The sequence below is a fragment of the Apteryx rowi genome, unplaced genomic scaffold, assembly GCF_003343035.1.
Source record: "Apteryx rowi isolate R43461 unplaced genomic scaffold, aptRow1 scaffold_293, whole genome shotgun sequence".
NCBI lineage: Eukaryota > Metazoa > Chordata > Aves > Apterygiformes > Apterygidae > Apteryx > Apteryx rowi.
The window spans coordinates 230401-251878 of record NW_020449341.1 but is presented as its reverse complement, the minus strand read 5'-3'; the positions used below and the strand labels follow the sequence as shown (position 1 = coordinate 251878).

Genomic DNA, 21478 nt, shown 5'->3' with positions numbered 1-21478 from the left:
CAACCAAGATTTCACACTATGATTTAAAGGTGTCAGTCAAGCTATATGACTTGAAAAAGAACTTAAAGTCCAGAAGAGAATTTCCTGTAGCAGATCTTCTTTCTTACCATTTCTTAGAAAAGATGTGTGATGGAGGAGGACTTGGTTCAATAAAGTGTACATAATGCTTCAGCATCTTTCCACAGTTGATACTACAAATAAGTCAGCAGAAATAGTGACAGAAACAGAAAACATTGACATGATTTAATATTTGAAAGATATTTGAAAATATTTGAATATTTGTAAATTGGTGGCCTGGAAAAAAAATACAGTCTGTCTTGGCTATCAGAGTTTTTTTTTAACAGAAAAGAGAGGACTATGAAGACCACAGTAATACTGAAGCAAAATAAAGCAGTATGAAAACTCAGGTGAAGACTCTGGAAAGGTTTCCCAAAGGAGAGGGAAGGGACTCCTGTTTTGAAAGATTAGAGAGGAAACCAGTTCATTGCACAAAGCCAGCCACAGTGTCAGCTTCGGCATTGAGCCTGTAGGACTTTTGAGGTGTCCTGGTGGTACTATTTAGAAAACAAACAAAGCACATGTTACTGGCTCTAATCAATGTACAAACAGAAGTGGTCATTAAGATTTACTGGCAAAACTAAGGGGACTTTTAACATTTTTCCCCATCTGCCTGCCCTCCAATTGCCAGTCCGAGAACACATGTACTTCAGATCCAAAGTCCTGGTTCACCTTCAGCTGCCCAGCCTTCTACTCCAGTGATAAGCAGCAGGAGAGAAGACAGCACTTGCTGCCTTAATGACCTATATCTTTTTTATTCTTTGCCGAATGCTATAAATTCACTTCCATTGCACAACCTGATGGGAACATTCCATTACATTCCCTGGGGGATTGCAGGGAAGACGACTAAGCCCGCACATTCACATCAGGGCTCATCTGCGCCTAGACTGCTGCATGTGTACAAGATTCAGAGTTACTCATTTGTAATAGGCTAAGCAGATCCTGGCGGCCACTGGCAAGTAAACTATGTGGTCAAGGAGAAGATGTATCCTAGCTAGCAGTTGATTCTACTGCACCCTCAAATATCTCAATTTGGCAATATTTTTATTTTGGAGATCTTCAAAACTTTTCTTATCACTTTGTAAAGACAGGCACATTACACTGTATTTCAGTTCATCATTCAATCAATGTCCAGTAATTCTGTCTACTTACCTTTGGAACTAATAGCTATAAGTATTTTGCTAATTAATCACATTGCCTTTCTTATCACTAAGCAACAATCAGCATTACACCTTCTAATTGCAAAAACTTCTTCTCAGCCTTTTTTAGCATTTTATTTTGAAAATATGATTACCTTTAAAAATCAATTATAAGTAATACATTGAGCAATATTCACAGGTAACTTTAGAGTCACCATGAAAATCCAATCTGAGCTACTGTAATTTCCTGCATCATTAAGAACCTATACTTGTAAGAGGCATGAATATATTCCCCAAAAATCTTTTTCTTAATTTGTAAAATGAAGTCACATATTGTTTACTCCATATGAAATTTAGTGCCTCACACTGCTAGGTATTTTAATTTAAAAATCAGTTTAATTCTTTATTCTCCTTACTCGTTAAATGTCTGCTTTCTGATATACAAACACATTTGACAAATGAAATAGTTTTATTTTTTTCAGGTGAGCTATTCTTACTATTGCTTGCATTATTAAAATGTACATTTTTCAGTTCCTTGGTCATCCCATGGTCACTAGTAAGATTTGATGTGCTGAAAAGTTTATATGGTATTGTTACATGGTGAAGGCTATCCAAAAGTATTGCTCAGATAAGTGAGACCTTGACTATATCTGCCCAGCTCTAATTCATTAGATGACTCTGGTATGCACTGGGAAAACAAACCAAGCAGAGATAATTGTTATGGGGGAGGCTTACCCAAAGCTCTGGACAGCATCTTCCCTGCTTTTACCTGCTTTTAAACCCTGGTTTAAGCATGTGTGAGAAAGAAATGAAGAAGCACAGGTGAACTCTTAGCCAATTTACATCCTAGTAACTCATTTGGGGAAGTAAACCAGAAGGTGCTAGAAATGCAGGTAACAACAGCTAATTGGTTTTACTTTTGAAGGGAATCAAAGAGACTGGTCTGGGGTGATGTGGCCAATAAAACCACTGGTGGATCATGCTGACCATTTAGATCAGTAAGCCATAGTGAAAGCAACCTATATACACATCTCCGACACTGTGTAGAAGCCTGAGCCCTCGGTGGAAGTCTCACACGTAGAAGCTGGGCTCCCAGCCCAGGTCCAGGCATGTACCGTGCTCTGGGGCCATGGTGCCCCATACAGCAGGACCCAGGGCTGGGGCAGGGTGGCAGAGGCCTGGATTCCTGGGAGTGTGCCATGGAATAGATACCTTGGCATAGCAATTGCTACCCACCCACTATACTATCCTGCTTAACAAGTAAGTTTTTAAAATGCCATTGAGTGGCATGGTTCTGCCCCTGCAGCTACTTTACCTCAAATTCCCTCCAAAAAGTATCGCACCGAGAGCATGGTAAAGCCATGGTAATGCCACAGGGTTCACCCAGGAGACTGCAGAGTGAAGCCACAGATGGTTTCTTATACACAAGTCCCTAGCATGCTCCGGGAGTGTTTTTATTGACCTGGATGATTGGTCTACACAGCACCTCAAACCAGAACACTGGTCTCTAGCAGCAGGTAGGACATGGAGAGAGGCAGCAACGCAGGGGCAGAGGCGCCGCTCAGGGCAGACAAATCCGTCTTCCTCGGGGCCCGTGGGGGCAGGGGCCAGGCAGAAGCTCAGGAAGGACGAGGCTGCCGCCTGCCGTGCCCGCGCACTGGCGGGGGCATGGCCGCGCCCGGCACGGAGCCGAACGGGCGGCTCCCCACGGCGCCTCAGCCCCCAACCGCCGCCGCTAACCGCCGTCGCCAACGGCCACCGCCTCCCCCGCCTTCCCCCGGAAGTGACGTTAGGCGCTGCCGTCAGAACAGGCGGAAGCGCCCCTGTGAGGCGTAAACAAGCCCGTCGAGAGCGAGCGGCCGCGGCGCTTCCATCTTGGGGGAGCCGGAGCCCGGCGGGCACCATGGGCGGCGTCCTGGGCCTCTGCTCCGTGGCGAGCTGGGTAACGCGGGGATGGCGGGCGGGCGTGGCGGCTCCCTGCTCTCCCTCCCCCGGTGCAGGCCTGGCGCGGACGGGCGCCGCGCTGCCGGCGGCTCCCCCAGGCCTTTGTCCTCCGCGGGGGCGGCGGCGCCTGTGGCGCTGCCTCCCCCGCTCGGCAAGCGCGGGGGCTGCACGCCCCTCTCCCTCCGCGGCGCTCCCAGCCCCCTCCGCCGTCCCCGCAGGCTTTCTCCGCCCCGAGCGGCCTCTCCCGCTCCTCCTCGCGGAGGGCCCTCAGCCCCGCCGGGCGGGGGGAAGCGGGGCGCGCCCCTGCGCTCGGCCTCCCCCCCCGGGGCCGCCCCCGGGATCCGCCGGTGGCGCCTCGCTGGTGCGAGGGGGAGCTCCGCGCTCCTTCAGGCGGGCCGGCCCGCCGTGCTGCCCCTCCTTTCTTAGTCCGCCTTCCTGTGTGGTGGGAGGTGTTACTGATTCCGCTAAAAATTTTTCTTAGCCTCTCAAATATGTAAAAGGAGTAAAAATCTTACCAAACGTTTGCATATAGAGTTCCCCGTTTGTTTCGGGAAAAATATAACTCGCGTATTTCCCTGCGTTGATCCTAGTGAATGCACTGAATTCCTCTTTCTTATGTCTGTGAGCAGCTCCACCCTTTGTAACATCTCTGTCTTATCGAGGCGTCTTTTTCTTCTTACACAGCAGTCTGCGGTGATGTCACCCTCTTACTGAGCATTGTCAGGTGCTGTTTCTGAATGCTCAGAAATACTAGTTTGAAATGGTTCTTAAAACTGTTAGTACCATGCAGAAAAACACGGAAGTAGTTAGAGATTGTGCACAGATAATCTTCCCCACTGAGGTGTTATTGTCTTATTATCCTTAAGTTATCAGATGTCTTTGCAAATCTGTTTCCTATGCAAATAGATACAATTGTGTGGATTATGACTCAGACATTTGGGATAAAAATGTCAGTGGGTTTTAAAAACCTAAATTTTTCAATATCAAAAACGTGGTACTGTTCATAGCTTAAGTGGATTATATATATTTAACCAGGAGTTCATACAGCAAACTTAGTGATCTCATAAAACCTCGCGTTGATTCAGACTCCTATTTTTTGTGCTGTAATGGAACAAAACATATGAACTTTGGCTCTCCTAGTAGAGGAAGATATTTAACTAGAGGAATGCTATTTAATTCCTTAATTGCACGTCTAAATTCTACGAAGTGATCATAGAATTGGTAAATTATTGGGTAAAAGCTAAGCTTCCAGGCTGATAAGCATGTAAATAAGCTACTAAAACACTGATAATAACCTGCTAAAGAAGCACTGGCTGTGTTCATCTCTCTTTAATTAACGTTTTAAGCACCACTTAATGGGTTAGGCAGATAGGTTTTAAATTAGTAGTAGAATGTAGTTAACTTTAAAATTTTTAATTAAACCATATAGTTATACTGTCACTTAGTATTTCACAATAATTAAAGTGCTTGAGTTAATATAGATTGAATGTTCAAGTGCATAAACAGGCTTTCTAGTAACTGACTGGGTCTTGTAGTGCATAAAGTATCCCTGTATACTTGCTCTTGGTCTTAAATGTTCATTTCTTTACAGAGAAGTGCTTTCAGATTCAGCTAACAGTCTTTTAAATCAATTTAATTGGGATCACACACTTATGTAAATTATTTGGATTTGCTATGGATAACTCCCCTCCCTTCCCTTAGAGTGCCCAAACAAATCAATACCCACCCCCCGTGCTTTTAGAGTGTTGATTTTTTCTTTCCTCCTTTAAATTCACAGCTAATTAATGCTTTGAAGTGTATGATAGTTCTCATAGTAGGAATCTGCCTGCATCTCTGATCTCTAAGGGCATGTCTGTATAAACACAGCTCATGACTTTGGATGAGAAACAAGCTGTAAGGGTGAGGTGGGAGGAGAACCAGAAGCAGTGGAATTTGTGCTAGTGCAGAACTGTGCCATTGCTAGGAAACCTACTCCTCATTTGTCCTGAACGATGCTGCACTAGAGTTGCTTCTACTGTGTAGTTTCACTGCAAAACCATGTGTTGTGCCCTGCAGAGCTGTTTTGAGTAACTGATTGCAGTATCAGACCTCATACCTTTATTTCTCCTGGATTCAGCTTTGCATCCTGTTATTGATGAATGTAGTTCTGCCCTACATTGAACTGTGCGCTGACCTGACCATGCAACATTTTGGTTTAACATTAAGAGCAAAGATGAGCCTGAGAGAGGAGGGGGAAAAGGTCTTTAGAAGCATTGTCATCTCAGCTAAAAGTTTCTGATCCAAATTGCCTAGACTGATCGGTCAGTTCTGCTGTCTTCTCTCTGCTGGGCCTTGCCTGTATTGTACTGAAATGGCTCAACTGCTGCTTCCCTCACCTTAATATTCTTTAACCAGACAAAGATCTTGATTGAATCAGTTCCTTTAAGCATGTGAGTAGGGATGATGTAGCTGAAACCTGACTAGGCCTGGTGGGGGGCTTAGTGTTCTTGCAGGCAGTTAATTCAGTATGTCGTCATATAGTCTTTACCTTAGTAAGAAGATTATATTTGATATTAAAAACTTGTCCTGGGTGTATCAGAAGCAGTAACACCTGACTTTCAGTGGATTTGTGGGTTTTTTATTTTCTGTTTTCTCTCCATCTGTGTTTTGCAATGTGCATCTTGCTACGTGTTCTTCCTGCAATTTCCGCTGGCCTAGAGAATGAAGTAACTACTTTGGCAAGCATGAATTAACTCATCCTTCCAGCTGCTGCTGCCAAAATAAGCGTGAGGGTCATCTTTTCTTAATTTTCTGCAGTGAACTCCACTGAGCCTCTGATTTATTTTTTTTTTCAAAAGCTTACTGGAATGTAAGTTGATCAGTAGGTTCAAAAGCTATTGGATGGCAAAAGATTTATGCAGTCATGATTTATTAATTCTTATCCTAGCTTCCTTAAGAACACAGACTAAAACCTAATCAGGGAGTAGCTCTCTGTCCACATCTATGACTATGCAGAACTTCACCAGAGGGGTTAACTTTAAGCTTTGGTCTAGGTAGTAGTATCTTACTATTTGTACTGTAGCTGCTGTTCTGGAAAAAACTATTTTTTAATAGAAGAAGTGCTCTGAATTTAAAGAAAGTGACACAAACTGTATTTGTACTTTCTCTGCTGATTAACTGTTTCATGGACAGAATGTTCTTTACTTGCTGTTCTTTTTGAAGTCTATTACTTGTTAAAAATTTTTGCCAATAGTATAATAATAATGTTATGTTGTTATAATAGTATATATTCTGTCTTGCCAAAAGACAGGCAAGGCTGTCTTTTGTCCGAGTCTGTAACATGATTCCTTGCAGAAGTAGCCAGCTTGTATGAACAGGGATTTCTTGTTCAGGGGTGTGCCTGATTACAGCTGGTAAGAATATGATTATGAGCTGTTTTGGGAGAGAATGTTATAAAAGCTGATGTTGGAGCTCAGATACTTAAAATTAAATGAGATACACTGCCTCATTTGGGGCATGTTGTGTCCCAGGGGGGAGGAGACAGTCATCTTTATTTCAGGCACTGCCAGCCTCCTGTGACTCCTAGAAGCACCCAGGATATGCTGGGTGCACTTCCTGTGTGTTCTCTTTGATGCAGTCAGAAGGAAGTTGCTCCAATTAGGAGCATTTAATAAACAATTTAATACGGGGATTCTCCAGAGAAGTGACTCTTATACCTTGCACCAAGGTTTCTGCAGCCCGTGAAGCCAGGCTGAAGTCCTGTGCTGCCAAGTTCAACCTTTCATTCATTGGTATCTTCAAAAGTGGTACTGCAGACAGAATAAGTTAAAGTAAGTTTTGAGTGCAGACAGAAATAGTCTTCACTAGAGAAGTGAGGGGTTGGGGGATAGTGTAATACATTAGTGCTATAAAGTGCTGATGTGTGCTAATCCAATATTTGCCATGCATTTCCTGCTTACTAAGCATAGATGCCCTTAATGTAGTTGCTTGCTATCAACACCTTCATATGCTTTGTGCTGTAATGATACTGAGTGGAGGAGAAAAAGATAAAAATGGATGATGTGCTGTCTTTTACATACTGAAATAGTTGTAATGAAAATCTAGATTGGTTCACTTTTAGCAAAGCAGCTTCTAATTATGAAGTTCACTCAGTTAAAAATGATTCTGTAGCATAGGAGAGTGAAAATTCTTGGCTCCTTCTACAAGGAAATTATTTAAAATGAGGGATCTAGTTTCTAGCAGGTGGGTCTGGTTGAACCCATCAGAACAGATAATCTCATCCTTTTCCTGAGGGCTTCTCGGAAGACTGCCAAGAGCATTCTCGCAGTCCGTCTGTTCTTTTATTCAAGCCCCGTGGCCTTCCCAGTAGCAGCAGACGCTGCCCACTGGAATTTTGCTTGTCATATGACTAAACTTTTAAGAACTCTCCTTTGACACACACCTGCCATCTTGCCTGATTGACAAACACTGGTCATCTGTCAATGTGACCACTCATTTTCTTATGTGACTGGCTGTCTTTCATGTAGTAATTAACACCTATGTTTTTACCCCTGACAGAGGTGTACCTGAATATGTGGATAGAAGGATAGAAGCTAGGTTTTACAGCAGTTCAGTAACTCTGTATGAGGTCGAGTATTTTGTTGTAGTTGAAATAGAGTAGCACTTGCTTAATGAAAGAGGTGGCAACTGTGCCAGAGAAAACAGTTGTGCCCTGCTTAGTTCTCACGTTGGTAAATTATACTTAAACTGTAAAATACATGGCCCCAAAAACTTAGCTATTAACTGCTCATTGAGATTTCCCATATCTTTTTAGGCAAAATAATTTTTCTCTAAACAGAAATAAAATACATTTTTAAAAATAATATTTTGAGTGAATCATTCCCTTTTTGTGTTTCACTTAGCTTATGCTTACTTGAGGAACCCAATCCTTTCACTCCCTGAAGTGCCACTCATTGGATGGCAGAAAATTGCTAAGGGATGAAACATAGTTTTTTTTTCCAGTGAAATAGTGCTATCTGCTCTCTTTCCTTCTTCCATCAATTTTCTTTTTAAGGGCAAACCATGTTGAATGGAAGTATTTTTTGTTCTCAACTGTATATGCATTTTTCCCCTCAAAATATTTACAACTGTACAGCATTCCTGTCCACTTTGGCTGTTGCTACTTGGTGGAGATAATAATACATGTACTATGTTTTTGTTTTATTCTTGCAATTTGTAACTGTTTTACATTGCATAAGTTAATTTTACAATCTAGTGCCCCAGTAAGGATTACAGCCCAGCTCTACCAAATGCTGAAGGTGTACCTGACTGGCAGTTGCTCCCAAGAAGATTTTTCTGCAGCATATTCATTTAATCTCTATAGCTGTGGAATGGTAGACATGTTCCTCAGATGATGTAGTAGTTAACAACTCTTGATTCTTATTTAGCTGAAATAAAATAAAATTCAAGTGAACATTTGTTCACTTGAACAAGCCCAAATCCAATCTTTATTTTCCCTGAATCAGTAAATGATTAATTTTGAGACAGAAAAATAATATTTGCTGCGCAGTGGTGTGTTAGGAAGTACTACCAAGATTGTTAGGAGGCTCTGTAACATGTTACAAGGACTTAACTTGCACTAATGATGAGACGTGTGGGGCGAGATGTTTTCTGTAATAACTTCTGATAATCTACACAGCCTGATTAATTACTGAAATCTAGTAATACAAAACTCTAAAGAACTTTACATTCTGTTTCTCTGACAGATACCGTGTCTCTGTGGAAGTGCCCCATGCCTGCTCTGCCGATGCTGCCCCAGTGGAAACAACTCCACCATAACTAGGCTGATCTACGCATTCTTTTTACTACTTGGTGTGAGTGTTGCCTGTGTGATGTTAATACCAGGAATGGAAGAGCAGCTGAAGAAGGTTAGGTTACATCTATTCTAACATGTTTTTTAGAACAAATGTCACAGATCGGTTCTAAGTGACATCCTGAAAGCATAGGTTTCACTTGGAAATACATAATTGTGCTGCCACCTGTGCTTTACAGTCACTATTTAATTTGATTATATATGATTAAGTATAAGCAAAAAGGACTCTTGGGAGCACTGCACAGATGAATAGCAGTATTTAGAAATAAAGTTGCACCTCTTCTTTAATAGCTCAGAAAAAATACATTTGTGTATCAAACAAGAAAATGTTATTTATATGTGTGGAGTTCTTAAATTATATATTATTGAGATGCTTGTATTTGCAGTCCTTAATTGATTTCGATAGCTACTAATAACAGTATAAAAGAGTGAAAAATAATCACAATATAAGATAATATATCTTCCAGTTACATTGTGCTGTACTAGTTTAAAGTCCTTGCAAATGCATAAAGAAAATATTTTTCACTAATGATAACAGGAAGTGCTCATATGATTTTACAGTTTATTAGTTAAAATGATGATGATATGATGGTGCATGAACTTATGGAATGATAATTTATTAGTTACAGGAGAGTTTATAGGTTTCATTGAACTCCAGTTGCATTTTCTTTGGTTCTGTTAGACTTTATTTTGTTGTATCTTGAATTTTCTCTAGTAGATAGCAACTTCTGATAGTCATGCTTTTGATTTGCCTCTGTAAAAATGATAAATCTGTAAATGTTTATTTCACTGTGATATAGCAACCACATTAAAGTTTGAGTGAGAGACGTACTAGTCATCTGTACAAGAAATATTACAACATTTTAAAGTGTGATGTATTTGACTTCAAAGAGGTCTTTCTCATGTCCTGGATGTGACTGGAGAGGATATTCTCAGCTGTTTTGTTTGATTGTTATGGATACTTCTAACTGATTGTAATGTTACTTTTTGGGGGGAGGTTGCTTCTGTTTTAAAGAGATGTAAGCAGGCTGCCTTCTGTTAGCTAAGTCATGAGCTTGATAGTAATTGTCAAGACAAATGTACCCTATTTCTTTTATTCATTATTTCCTGATTCAGATCAAAAAGTAGAAACTGCATTTCTTTGAGAAGTTCTGAAATTTATTAAAAAAATAAATCTTATTATCAGGAGGGTTTGTTTTTGCTGAAAGTTTACTTTTGCGGGATTTTTTTTTCCTTTGAGTGGGTTTAATATTCTGGTTAGATTGTGTTCGTAATTATACAGCTGCTTAGCACTGTGTTCTGTAGCAATGCATAGTGGTTGCGTAATGTTACAATATTAATTAATTGTATACTAATAAATTGCTAATATGTTTTTGCTGACATAAGGCCTTTATGGATCACTGAAATATTTTGTGTTAATTGCAGATTCCTGGATTTTGTGATGGAGGGATCGGAACAACTATTCCCGGTGTGCATGGCCATGTGAATTGCGACGTATTAGTCGGTTACAAAGCAGTGTACCGTGTGTGCTTTGGTATGGCCATGTTCTTTCTTCTCTTCTCCTTATTGATGATCAAAGTGAAGAGCAGCAATGACCCAAGAGCAGCAGTGCACAATGGGTAAGATACAGAAATGAGAACTGAGATGGTGTGTGTGATACAGCTACTGTGAAAATAAAGCCTGTGGCTAAGCAATTTACTGTTCAGCAACAAAGAACTTCTTAGTAGCTGGAAGAGTCTTGTTGCAGTAGAGGGCATTCAGAGTTATTTGAGTTCTTAGATATGCCACATTAATTTTTATAAAGAGGAAAAGATGCACATAGCTGTCAGTTTTCAGAGTCTCAACTATGACAATGGGTAATCTGTCCAGAGGTTTCCCAAGATTAGAGGTTCTGCTTTTGTCCAAAGAAGACAAAATTAAAAGGTGCATAATGGTCTCAAGTTTCATTCCGCAGTGATCTTTCCACATGTAAAAAGCTTATAAAAGCCTCGTCTGTCCATTAGAAATTATGTTCTTCTTAACTTTGATGTTTGTAAGGGCTTGCTCTTAGCTGAACGGTTCTGTTTTGAAAATGAACGAAGGGATAGAATTATTATTTAGTTTAGTTTCCATGTCTCTTCCCCCTCTGCTCTCTTCTCTTTGGTCTCCTCCTTTGCATAAAGAAAAGTGATGTATGTATTTAGTTTCTGAGCTTCACAATTTTTCCCTTTCTATTCTGTTATAGCTAAGATTATAAGTCTTAAGATTATAGTGGAATTTGAGCTTGCAGTTTGGCTCAAGTGATAGTTTTCCTCCAGGCTGAACTTATGTGCAGTGTAACTTCTTAAACCAGGGAGATGCAAATTGTTGTAATAGAGCATGGCAGAAAATGCCTAAAACCATTTATGGTGCTTAGTCTTAGTGATAACAGATTGCTCAGACCAGTACTGTTTTCAAGATGATTAAACTTAACAGGGAACTATGAATAGCAGAGCCATAAAGATAGAGAGGTCATTTTATTTTATATTCAGTATAACAAGAATATTAAGAATCTCTAACATAAAATGAATAATAATTTCAAAATTATTTCTGTAGGGGAAGAGAGAATAACTAAGGCTGAGCAGAATATTGCTTAGTTATGTATTTTCTTTGCTTAGGTCTGAAGAAGGAGATGCAGGGTACAGTACTGGTAGCATAGTTTTGGGGGCGATGCATTAGCAGCGGTAGCTCAGTTCAGCCTTTTTTGTTTTTTTCCTCTCCTTTGTTCAGAGAGTGTACCCTTATATCTTTCCAGTACCTCCACAGATAATTGTCAATTTAGAGCATGCTTGTTACAAGCAAGAATAAAACTGATCAGGTACATTCTCTATCAATACGTTGTATTTAATTTTTTTTGCAGTAGTTACTGAAACACCTGATAGTGATCAGTCTACGAAGGTATTTAAACACCATATTGAAACCTTGAAGCACCTCCTTTTCCTCATATGTAGTGAAAGCTGAGGCAGCCATATTTCATGTAACATACATATAAAATCATAGCTTTTATTTTTGGAATTATTTGACTCTTCAGTAATACTTTGCAATGTAATCTTTCTATCAATGATTTGAAGAATTCAGAATGTTGTGTTTGCCCATGTATACCTACTAACTCTTCTGCACCTGCATGCAAGTTAAACCCAGTAGATGTGGTCTGGTGCCAGCATGTACTTTCTTTGCTTTTGTAACAGCAAATAGAATGGTTTCTTGCATTAGGATAATAAACAAAAATAAAAAAATAAATAAAAAAAAGGAACTCAATTATAATGTATTGAGAGGATTGTTGCTGGCTTGCATTGAATGCATAGCAACTGTGAGTATTATTTCAGATAAGTATTCTTTTCGGTTGTCATGCAAGCTATATAGATAGAGCATTAAGATTTTTTGAAAAGGTCTGGAATTGCACATAAAATATAGGCAAACTGGAACCTGTCCTTATTTCTGTAACTGAGAATGACATTGATATAAAAATTTCCAAATATGAATTCGAAAGCTAGTTTTAGTAGGGTATAGATTATAGAATAAATGTTCTAAATCAATTCAGCTTTGTAACTGGGTTTGGTCACCTTTTTTGTATCCCACTGTAATCCATTTTTCCTATGTTCTGCACTTCTCTTTTCATTTCACATAGTTCCTCTCCACACAATTAAATTTTATTCCTCTGAAGCAGTGTAATCTCTCCTTCTGGTTGTTATAATCAGGGATGGTGTCCAAAGTATGTGAAAAGATGGGAGGGGATAGAAATTTTGAGAACCATGCAGCTGTTGGACATCGCTGCTTATTGCCTGGGCTGTGGTACATGTCTCTATGCTATATTCAATTTTGAAGTACATGTAGTTGGTATCAGGCCTATATTTGGAGCTGCTGGTCTCTCTGGTCACAAAAAATTGCCTTCACCTTCTTCAAGTTTTGTTGGGCAAAACTTTTCAATTAGTTCCCTTTGCAGCATATTTGAATACGGTCTCTATTTGGGGTGGGGAGAGTCTTTGGTGAAAATATTTCCCTGTCTTCTTTCTAGGAAAATCTAGAAACATCTGAACTGTTTTGTTTGTCCATGAGTGCATGTTTTTACTGGAAAAAATCCAGCGCTGCTGTTTTGGAACAGGGCCTTAGAATTTGATCATGGCTTTTCTGTCAAGGATGAATCCTTTAATTTTGTTGCTGTGATAAATCCCCATCTGATGTAGCCCTAAAGAGTCTGAAGTCAGGTGGGAAGAATCTTTTGCTGTTGTTGTTTCGTTTTGTTTTTTTACGTGTTCCCATCTCATTGGAACCGAAGTGAGACTGATGGGGAAACTCCAGCATAAAGTTTGCTATCATTATAGGCACCAACTACACCTTCTAACTTTTTGGTTTTGATACTAAAAATAGGTAGGATTTTTGTACCCACCGCTCTGATATGGGGGCACTTCAGTAATCTTACTGTTCTGGTTATAAACCACCCATTTTTTCTCCCAAGCTTACTCATGACTTGCTTAGGCTTCTTTTTGCTTTTGTGGCAACTTAAGTCTTTAGAAAAAACTATCTTTGCTTCTTCCCTACTTCTTACCTAGGGTGTTTTAAGTAAGATATATTTGTACGCAATGATTTTCCTTCAAAGTCTCCAGCACCATCATATGAACATTGCAGGGCTGCTTGTTTTCTTGTTACTACAATGTCAGGTCCTGTAGTCTTGCACTTGTCAGAATCTTTGTAAAATAGGAGCGTGTAAACAGTCCTAGAGTATTACCGATGTGCTGCCTATCCATTAGGTTTAAACAGAGATAAACAATTTAAATATTTTAATTAAAAAACAAATGTCAATTATCTAATTGAAACAATTATTTTGGCAGCTAAGTGATGAACATAAGATGGTGTTATTGCAGTTTTTCATTAAAAATATATGACTTGTTTTGTAAATACTGTGCTTCATAAAGCAAAAAAAACCCCAGCTCCTTTCCCCAAAAGTGCATTTAAAAAAAAAGAATCTTACAATTGTACTCCACTCTAGTTTCATGTGTAATATGTCAGTGGGATAGCTATGGAAAATAACTGTCATACTCTGTGTTAGTCTAGCACAGTTTAAGCATCGTTTTTTAGAAAGCATCGTTTTCTAGGGAAAAAAAAATAGGCAGACAAGATTTTTGTCTTACTTCAAAAGAAGTAAGATAAAAATTAGTTTAAAAAAAACTGTAAGGATGTGAGTATCAAGGTTTTAAAGTTCACCGCTTTGCATCTTGTGTACTTTTGAGATTTCGCAAAGTATATTAGACTTTAATAGTTGCCCAACTTCTTTCTTTCTTTAGATTCTGGTTCTTTAAATTTGCAACAGCACTAGCAATTAGTGTTGGAGCCTTCTTCATCCCGGAGGGACCTTTTACTACTGGTAAGAGAATATTGCCTTCTCTTGTATCATAGCGCAATCATGATCGTTGTAAAACAAAATCAAGTGCATGCTAGTATCTTACAGTTTTTTACTGTAGCTGCATAAATATAGCTCTTGTCTGTGTTTAAATACAGACATTGAGAGGGGGTAAGATATCTATGGTTCTGAACTGGTTTTGCTTTATTCCTTTTATAGTATGGTTTTATGTAGGCATGGCTGGAGCCTTCTGCTTTATTCTTATTCAGCTGGTCTTGCTTATTGACTTTGCTCACTCCTGGAATGAATCTTGGGTTGAAAAAATGGAGGAAGGAAACTCAAGATGCTGGTATGCAGGTAAAGGAAACTGTATTACAATTAAGAAGTGTATGTTTCATTGTGCATTGCTCAGGGATTTATGTACTCAGTGTATTTTACCAGATTGCAAGAGTGGTTTTGTGCATAAGTAGCTTTTTCTAAGATGGTGTAATTCAGTGCCATTATCCTGCTGTCCTTTAGATGTCAAGTTTAAAAAAAAAAAAAAAAGTGTGTGGAGGAGGTCAGTGTCCGAGTGATAAGATCTGATCTTGGGGAATAGGCATCAGTTTATGATAGCAGAGAAGTGGCAATTGTAGGTTCTTGGTTTTTTTTCAGCTGCAGATTTTATTACACCTTAGTGCTGATTAAAAATAAACCTGTTAACTTCCTCATGTTGAGTGTAAGCATCATGAGTAATTGGTTTTTCTTTCTGTCTGCCTGTTGGTCATTCCTCTAAGGTATACAGTGAGTGAAAGGCCAAGATAGTGAAGAAGAGTACAAGTCATCCCACTGGAGAAATGATATGTTAATTTAGATTATCATATCTGAAATGACTTTCTAAGTCATTTCAAAAAACAGCACAGCCTAACTTTTTGTAACAGCCACTTCAGTTTACTCTTTAAAATAAGAAAGAATTTGGAAATGAGATTTTGTTTTTTCCTCTATTAGAGAAGTTCATGTTTTAAGCTTTGCTTCAAAATATTGTTAATGTAAATATATTCCTTCATATTTCTTCTTCTTGGTTGATGTTAGAGCATTGGAGAATCAAACATTGCTTTAGGCTTCCTATTCATTGCGGTTTTTGTCTTTTTAACACCTCGAAGTATTTAGAAGAATTGGGGCCCTTTCTATTAGGCACTCTTAAACGCGGAGCAAAAAAAAAATTTTTTTATATATTTCCTTTACATTTTAGTGCCCATAGCTGATCTCCAATTCTGTCTTTGTATATTATATACAAAACCTGACGATCATCCAATATTTATTGAATTTTAATACTCTGTATTACTAAACCAGTTTAACTCTGTGTTTTTTGTCTCTTCACAGCTCTGCTGTCAGCTACAGCTGTCAATTACCTGCTGTCTCTTGTAGCTATTGTATTGTTTTATGTTTATTACACTCACCCAGAAGGTTGTTCTGAAAACAAGGCATTCATCAGTGTCAATATGCTGCTGTGTATTGGTGCCTCTGTAATGTCAATTCTTCCAAAGATTCAGGTATAGTTTTAATTCTTTTTTTATATATTATTTTCAAACAAAAACCCATTATGTAATCATACCTGAAATCTTTTATTAATTACTTGATTTTTTTTGACTGCTTCTTAAAGGAATCTCAGCCAAGATCTGGTTTGCTGCAGTCTTCTGTGATCACAATTTATACAATGTATTTGACTTGGTCATCTATGACCAATGAACCAGGTAAGTGTAGCAGCARTACTTTTTAGTATAAAAAATAATTTTAAAAAGTAGTAAATTTTATCTCTACCTTTTTGCAGGACAATATTAGAATGAAGTACTATGATGTTGTTACATGTGGGAGTTAGAGGCAGGAGCCATTGCTTTGTGGTTGCACCCGCCACCCCCAAAACCCTCTCTGTAATAATACTGAAGAGGATACAGTTCTTTCAGAGAGAACTTTTTTTTCCACTTTTCTTATGTGTAATGTATGGAAGATTTCTACAAATCATTGGCAGGATTGCATTATTCTAAAGCTTAGATTTTACAGATCACTGGAACTCTTCCAAGATGTGTGGAAGGCTCATCTCCTTATCAAGTTTCTTATCCTGCTAATTGAGATGCAGCTGATTATATTTTTCCTAATTAATGATTTTTTTTTAACTATTAGTAAAAACTTTAATGATTCTTGTGTCTGAAAACAACTGAACTCCTCCTTAGAACAAACATTCAGAAATTCCAGTGATAAAAAATAAATTGCCAAATATTGATCTCAGTGTTTTTAATGGATCTCTAGAATGGAAATAGCCCTTTTGTCTTAATTATGGTCAATCTTCTGTGCTTCTGTTTAACAGCATAGATGTGAGTCGTATTTAATTACTGCGGTAATTATGGGGAAATAAGATTATATTACTTTCAACTGTTTCATCTATATGTTATCAGTGGATGTTGTGGGTTGGGGAGKGTTGTTATATTAAACTGACTTAGTAGCATTCTTTTCTAACTCTGAGATGACTCTGGTACCCTGTCTCTAGACTATAGGGTTGTCAAACTTGTTTTCTAGCTGTAAAATTTCCATCTTTAAAAAGTTTAATATGGAGAGTGCTTTTATTGTGTGGCACCTAATTACATGGAGAGGAAGAGTAGAGCATTTGATGCATAACTTATTACAGATTTAAAAATACTCTTCCTTTATCTGTTCTAAGAGACATATTGACACAGTATACTGTCATTTTTCTGCTTTAGATATATGGGCTAAAACTAGATTCACAGCTTTTTATACCTTAAAACTGTCACAGTCTCAAAGTTGCATTCAATGTGGAAATGTACTTCTAAATATTTGTTCTGCTCTTGTTTTAACTTCTAATGTAATATCCCCAACAGATAGGCGCTGTAACCCAAGTTTGCTGAGCATCATTGGTTATAACACCACCACTATTCCAACCCAAGGTCAGGTAGTTCAGTGGTGGGATGCCCAAGGAATTGTAGGACTGATTTTGTTTTTGTTGTGCGTTCTCTATTCAAGGTAAGGCTGCCTCTTTTTTTTTTTTTTTTTTTTAATCCTATTAACTTGTATTACTTTTGACTCTCAGATACTATTAATTTTTTTGGTTAATGGTACTATGTTCATTCCTGTCAAATACAGCATCCGAACATCCAATAACAGCCAAGTTAACAAGCTGATGCTGACCAGCGATGAATCAACACTGATAGAGGATGGCATGCCCAGAAGTGACAGCTCCCTTGATGATGGAGATGATGTCCACCGAGCCATAGATAATGAAAGGGATGGAGTTACTTACAGTTACTCATTCTTTCATTTCATGCTTTTCCTGGCATCGCTATATATCATGATGACACTTACCAACTGGTACAGGTAATCTGCCTTTGATAGTATACTATACTAGTAATAGTGTACTAGTAATGAGTACACAAGATGCTATCTCTTGCTGGAAAAGGAGGCACAAGTTAACTGAAATAGAGTGTAGGTCTTGAGTGGAATTTTTCAAAGGAAGTATACTGTTTGCTCTATGTTAAATGAGTTGTATTTGAAAATTACAGTAGTCAGCCTTATTTGCAAGCCTCTGCCATGCTTTCTTGGATAATTCTTGTGATTCACTGGACTGCTGAAATACGCCCTGTTGAAGTGAGCAGGGCAGAGTCTAACTTTTTTTTTTATAATAACTTACTGAAAATAAGTAAACACTAGGCCTCTGTCTGGTACAGAGAGCAGGAAAAAAGAGAGGTACAACACAGGTGTTTGCTATGTGTGGTCAGTAGTGGAAGGAAATTAGGTTGTCTGCTCCCTGAAACATCCTCACAATAAAATGGCCTTCTGTGTGTGTGTTTCTACAGGCTTCAAATTGTGAGTTAGTGGGATAGTCTRTTAGCTTGGTCTGTTAATGTTATGTTAACAGCTTGAACAGAGGTTCTTCAGAATTAAAAAGGTTGAAAGTCTCTAATACAATAATAAATGCTATATCAAAATAGCAAAACTAGAAAGATATTTTCTTAAAAAATAACTTTTAATGGAGTCCTGCTATTTGTTTTGTGGCCTTGTTTGGGTCAATATGACATCAAGTTTGTTTATTCTTCTAGGGGACATCTTCTGACAAGTGAAAATTTTTTTTCTTTTTTTTTTTTTATGCCTATACATGCTATCCAACTTCTGTCTCTCCACAGATGTGCTCAGAGATTCCTTACAGTGACTTAATTGTATAAAAGAAAGGCTTTCCCCCGACCCCAAATGGCTGTTTAACATAATTACATGTCTAATAACTTTCGAACTCCTGAAGGTTCAATTAAAAATCTTGCCCAAATTTGTGGGGAGGGGGAGTGCAAAACCATTTGCTTGCTTTCATGTCTTCAGTAGCTTTTGCTTGGATAAAAAATGAACTGATTTCTCACCTCACTAGTCCAATTCAGAGTATATATCTTTTGGTTTTGAGCTTGTTGTTGCTACTCTGGGAGTATAGAGGGGATCTCCATGTTTGCTAAGCATGAAAGCAGTAGGCAGAAAAAGGCAGTTGCTGCCAATGAAGTTTTCATACAGATTGGCTTGAACTGCCTGGTAGGGGGAGGGTAGAGAAGGTATTCTTGGAGGTGTTGAGTCAAAGTGAAAACGAATATACTGTGAAAATGAAGTGTTGAAGAGTGACTTACTATGCTAGTCCGTCACGTTAAAACAAAAATCACAAGTGATCTTTTTTCTTTTCTTTCTTTCACAGTCCGGATTCTTCTTATGAGACAATGACCAGCAAATGGCCATCTGTCTGGGTGAAGATCTCTTCCAGCTGGATTGGCATCGTGCTCTATGTGTGGACTCTGGTTGCTCCACTGGTTCTAACAAATCGTGACTTTGACTAGGCTGCGCTGCTCTCCAGAGAGATTGTGTTAGGTTCACCTTGTCTTTGAAATGAACAGTATTCCAGACTATCGTGTAGTTGTAAATATGTGTGTGTGTGTGTGTATGTGTGTGTGCACTATCCATGTAGTATACTCTGCTTTATTCTGCATGATTACCTTGAATCATGTGTTTTTGTCATTTCACTAAATGACTTTTTCTAGCTGAGCTCAGTGACAATTGCTGCGATGATGGTTTTCATAGAATTACTCCTGGATTTTGTGCTTTGGGAGTGTTAGATATAAGATCAAGACTTTTGGAAGTAGCTTCCCTCCCCCACCCCCACTTGCATTAAATACTAAAATGAAAAAAACTCACACAGCGCAAGTGTTAATTAGGTAATGTAACAAAACAGTATTAGAGCAGACATTGCAAGCAAAGGCGGGGCTGCCTTTGATAATCCCTGTTGCCTTGATTTCAAAGTCTTGTATAAGCATTGTTAAGACTCAAAACTGTGCATGTTAGTTCACTGAATATTTGCATTATTTTGGCACTTAAAAGCTTGACTTTTTCTGTATTGAGGGCAATAATACCTTTGGCACAAATGTTAAATGGAGAAACTTGCACCTAAAGTTGCAAAGAAGCTAATGTCCTCCTTGGTGCTATTGGGTCTGATGTGCCCTACTGCAGACAGAAGGACACCCTGGTAAAGAAGCAATTCCTGGTATCATGGTCAGAAGCATGTTTTTAAGGCACCTGTTTACAATATGCCTCTATGTATTTTTTTTTTTTTTTTTTTAATAGCTTAAATAGGATAGCTCTGCTGTAACTTACTGCTGTTGGTGTGCCATTTTTTTCTTGGTTAACTCAAAATCATAAAGGTTGCAAGGAGGTGAGTGGTGAAAACTGTAGGCCCCTAGGAGGAAATTGTTGGGATATTATGATTTAAAAAAATGGAGGAAAAGGAGCACTGGGATTGTAGTAAGTAAAGGAGGCTTGCATTAACTAAGACTTCAACAAAAGTGTTTCTTATCAAATTTTAGAGCCCCCAAATATATTATGTTTTAATGTATTAGATATTTTGCTTGTCATCCCTGGCAAGTCCATTGCCAGAGATGGACTTGGGCCTAGAAAGTCTAATTCTAGGCATGAAATAAATTATATGTTTTTTTTAAACAGTTTGTATAGTTCTGTGCAGTTAATCTTAAATGCTTTTGTGCTTGCTGCTTTGTAGTTGAAGTATGTAAGCTGCATTATTTATATATTTCTGTTACTTGTTACATCTTGAGACTTTAGCAATCTGATTGGGAGTGACCCTAGAACCTTTAGCAGTTGTCATCATGATCTGTTAACTGTGGTGTTTATACTATTACTTCATGTTGCTAATTCTGTAAGCTTTTACTTTAAATCTGCTCCTAGACACTGACATTTACTGAAGAAGTCTGACATGTCAGTCAAACTTAAAATGGTAATGAAACRATTAGTAAAGATGTTTAGTAATTTTGAACATGTTATTACCTATTAATAAATAAATTTGAATGAGGATGTCTGCTCTTGATCTCTCATACTGTTGCCAAACAAAGGATAGTATAGGGTTTTGTATTGTGTTCTAATCTTACATTCCTGGGGCATTTTAAGGCACTCTTCAGCTGAGAGGTAACAACACTGCAAAGTACATCTGTAAGAAATATGGTTATTTCTTGTTCCTGGCTGGCAGATCATGCATATACCTATATAAAGGTTTGAGACAGCTATTCTCCCTGTGCCTTTCGCAGCCATCCCACTGAAAACAATTAACATGCTTTCTACTTGCAGTGCACTTCTACTTCATCAACTGTTGCATTATCTTGCATCTGCAACCTGGTTTTTGCAAGTTTAGCTGATACACCTGAATAGCAGTTCTAATACAGCACCACCTAAGTTCTGTAATAAATACCTGCTCTTTCACTGAATTAGAAGGATGAAGGGGACAACACATTCAGCTACTTGTATGCTTAAGTTATTCCTTCAAAAAAGGGAATTTTGAGTAGTAGTGTGGAATGTGTTTTTCCTGTTGCCTGCATGAAGGGGTTAGTAAAGTCATTTCTCCCTTCACTGGGCCATCTCACATACTGGAGCTTCTGTGTTGCAGGCTTATTTTATAAATGTTGTGGTTTGTTTTTGTTAATGCAGGCAGTTTAGATATTCTTTAACTACCCTGTAAAAATTCAAGGCTGCTATTGATGGAACAATGTTTGAGAGAGCAAACAGAAGTAAAAGTCATTGCACCATTAAGGCTGGAAACAGACAGGCTTTTAAATTCATATCTGTTTAGCGCAC

The 21478-nt window shown here is 38.5% G+C and overlaps 1 protein-coding gene across 3 annotated transcripts; it reads left to right on the top strand.

Moving 5' to 3' along the window:
* The first annotated feature begins 2984 nt into the window (after positions 1-2984).
* On the top strand, positions 2985-20704 carry SERINC1 (serine incorporator 1). 3 transcript variants are annotated; one of them, XM_026069376.1, is made up of 10 exons: positions 2985-3138; positions 8864-9025; positions 10396-10589; positions 14271-14350; positions 14546-14683; positions 15689-15858; positions 15969-16059; positions 17200-17341; positions 17462-17692; positions 19044-20704. In XM_026069376.1, the coding sequence occupies exons 1-10, from the start codon at positions 3100-3102 to the stop codon at positions 19180-19182; spliced, it is 1386 nt and encodes a 461-aa protein (XP_025925161.1). In that variant the 5' UTR covers positions 2985-3099; the 3' UTR covers positions 19183-20704. The 3 variants fall into 3 exon arrangements, with proteins under 3 accessions (XP_025925161.1, XP_025925162.1, XP_025925163.1); XM_026069377.1 differs by having other exon boundaries at positions 3003-3138; positions 8864-8971; XM_026069378.1 differs by lacking the exon at positions 2985-3138 and adding an exon at positions 6849-6949.
* Positions 20705-21478: the final 774 nt, after the last annotated feature.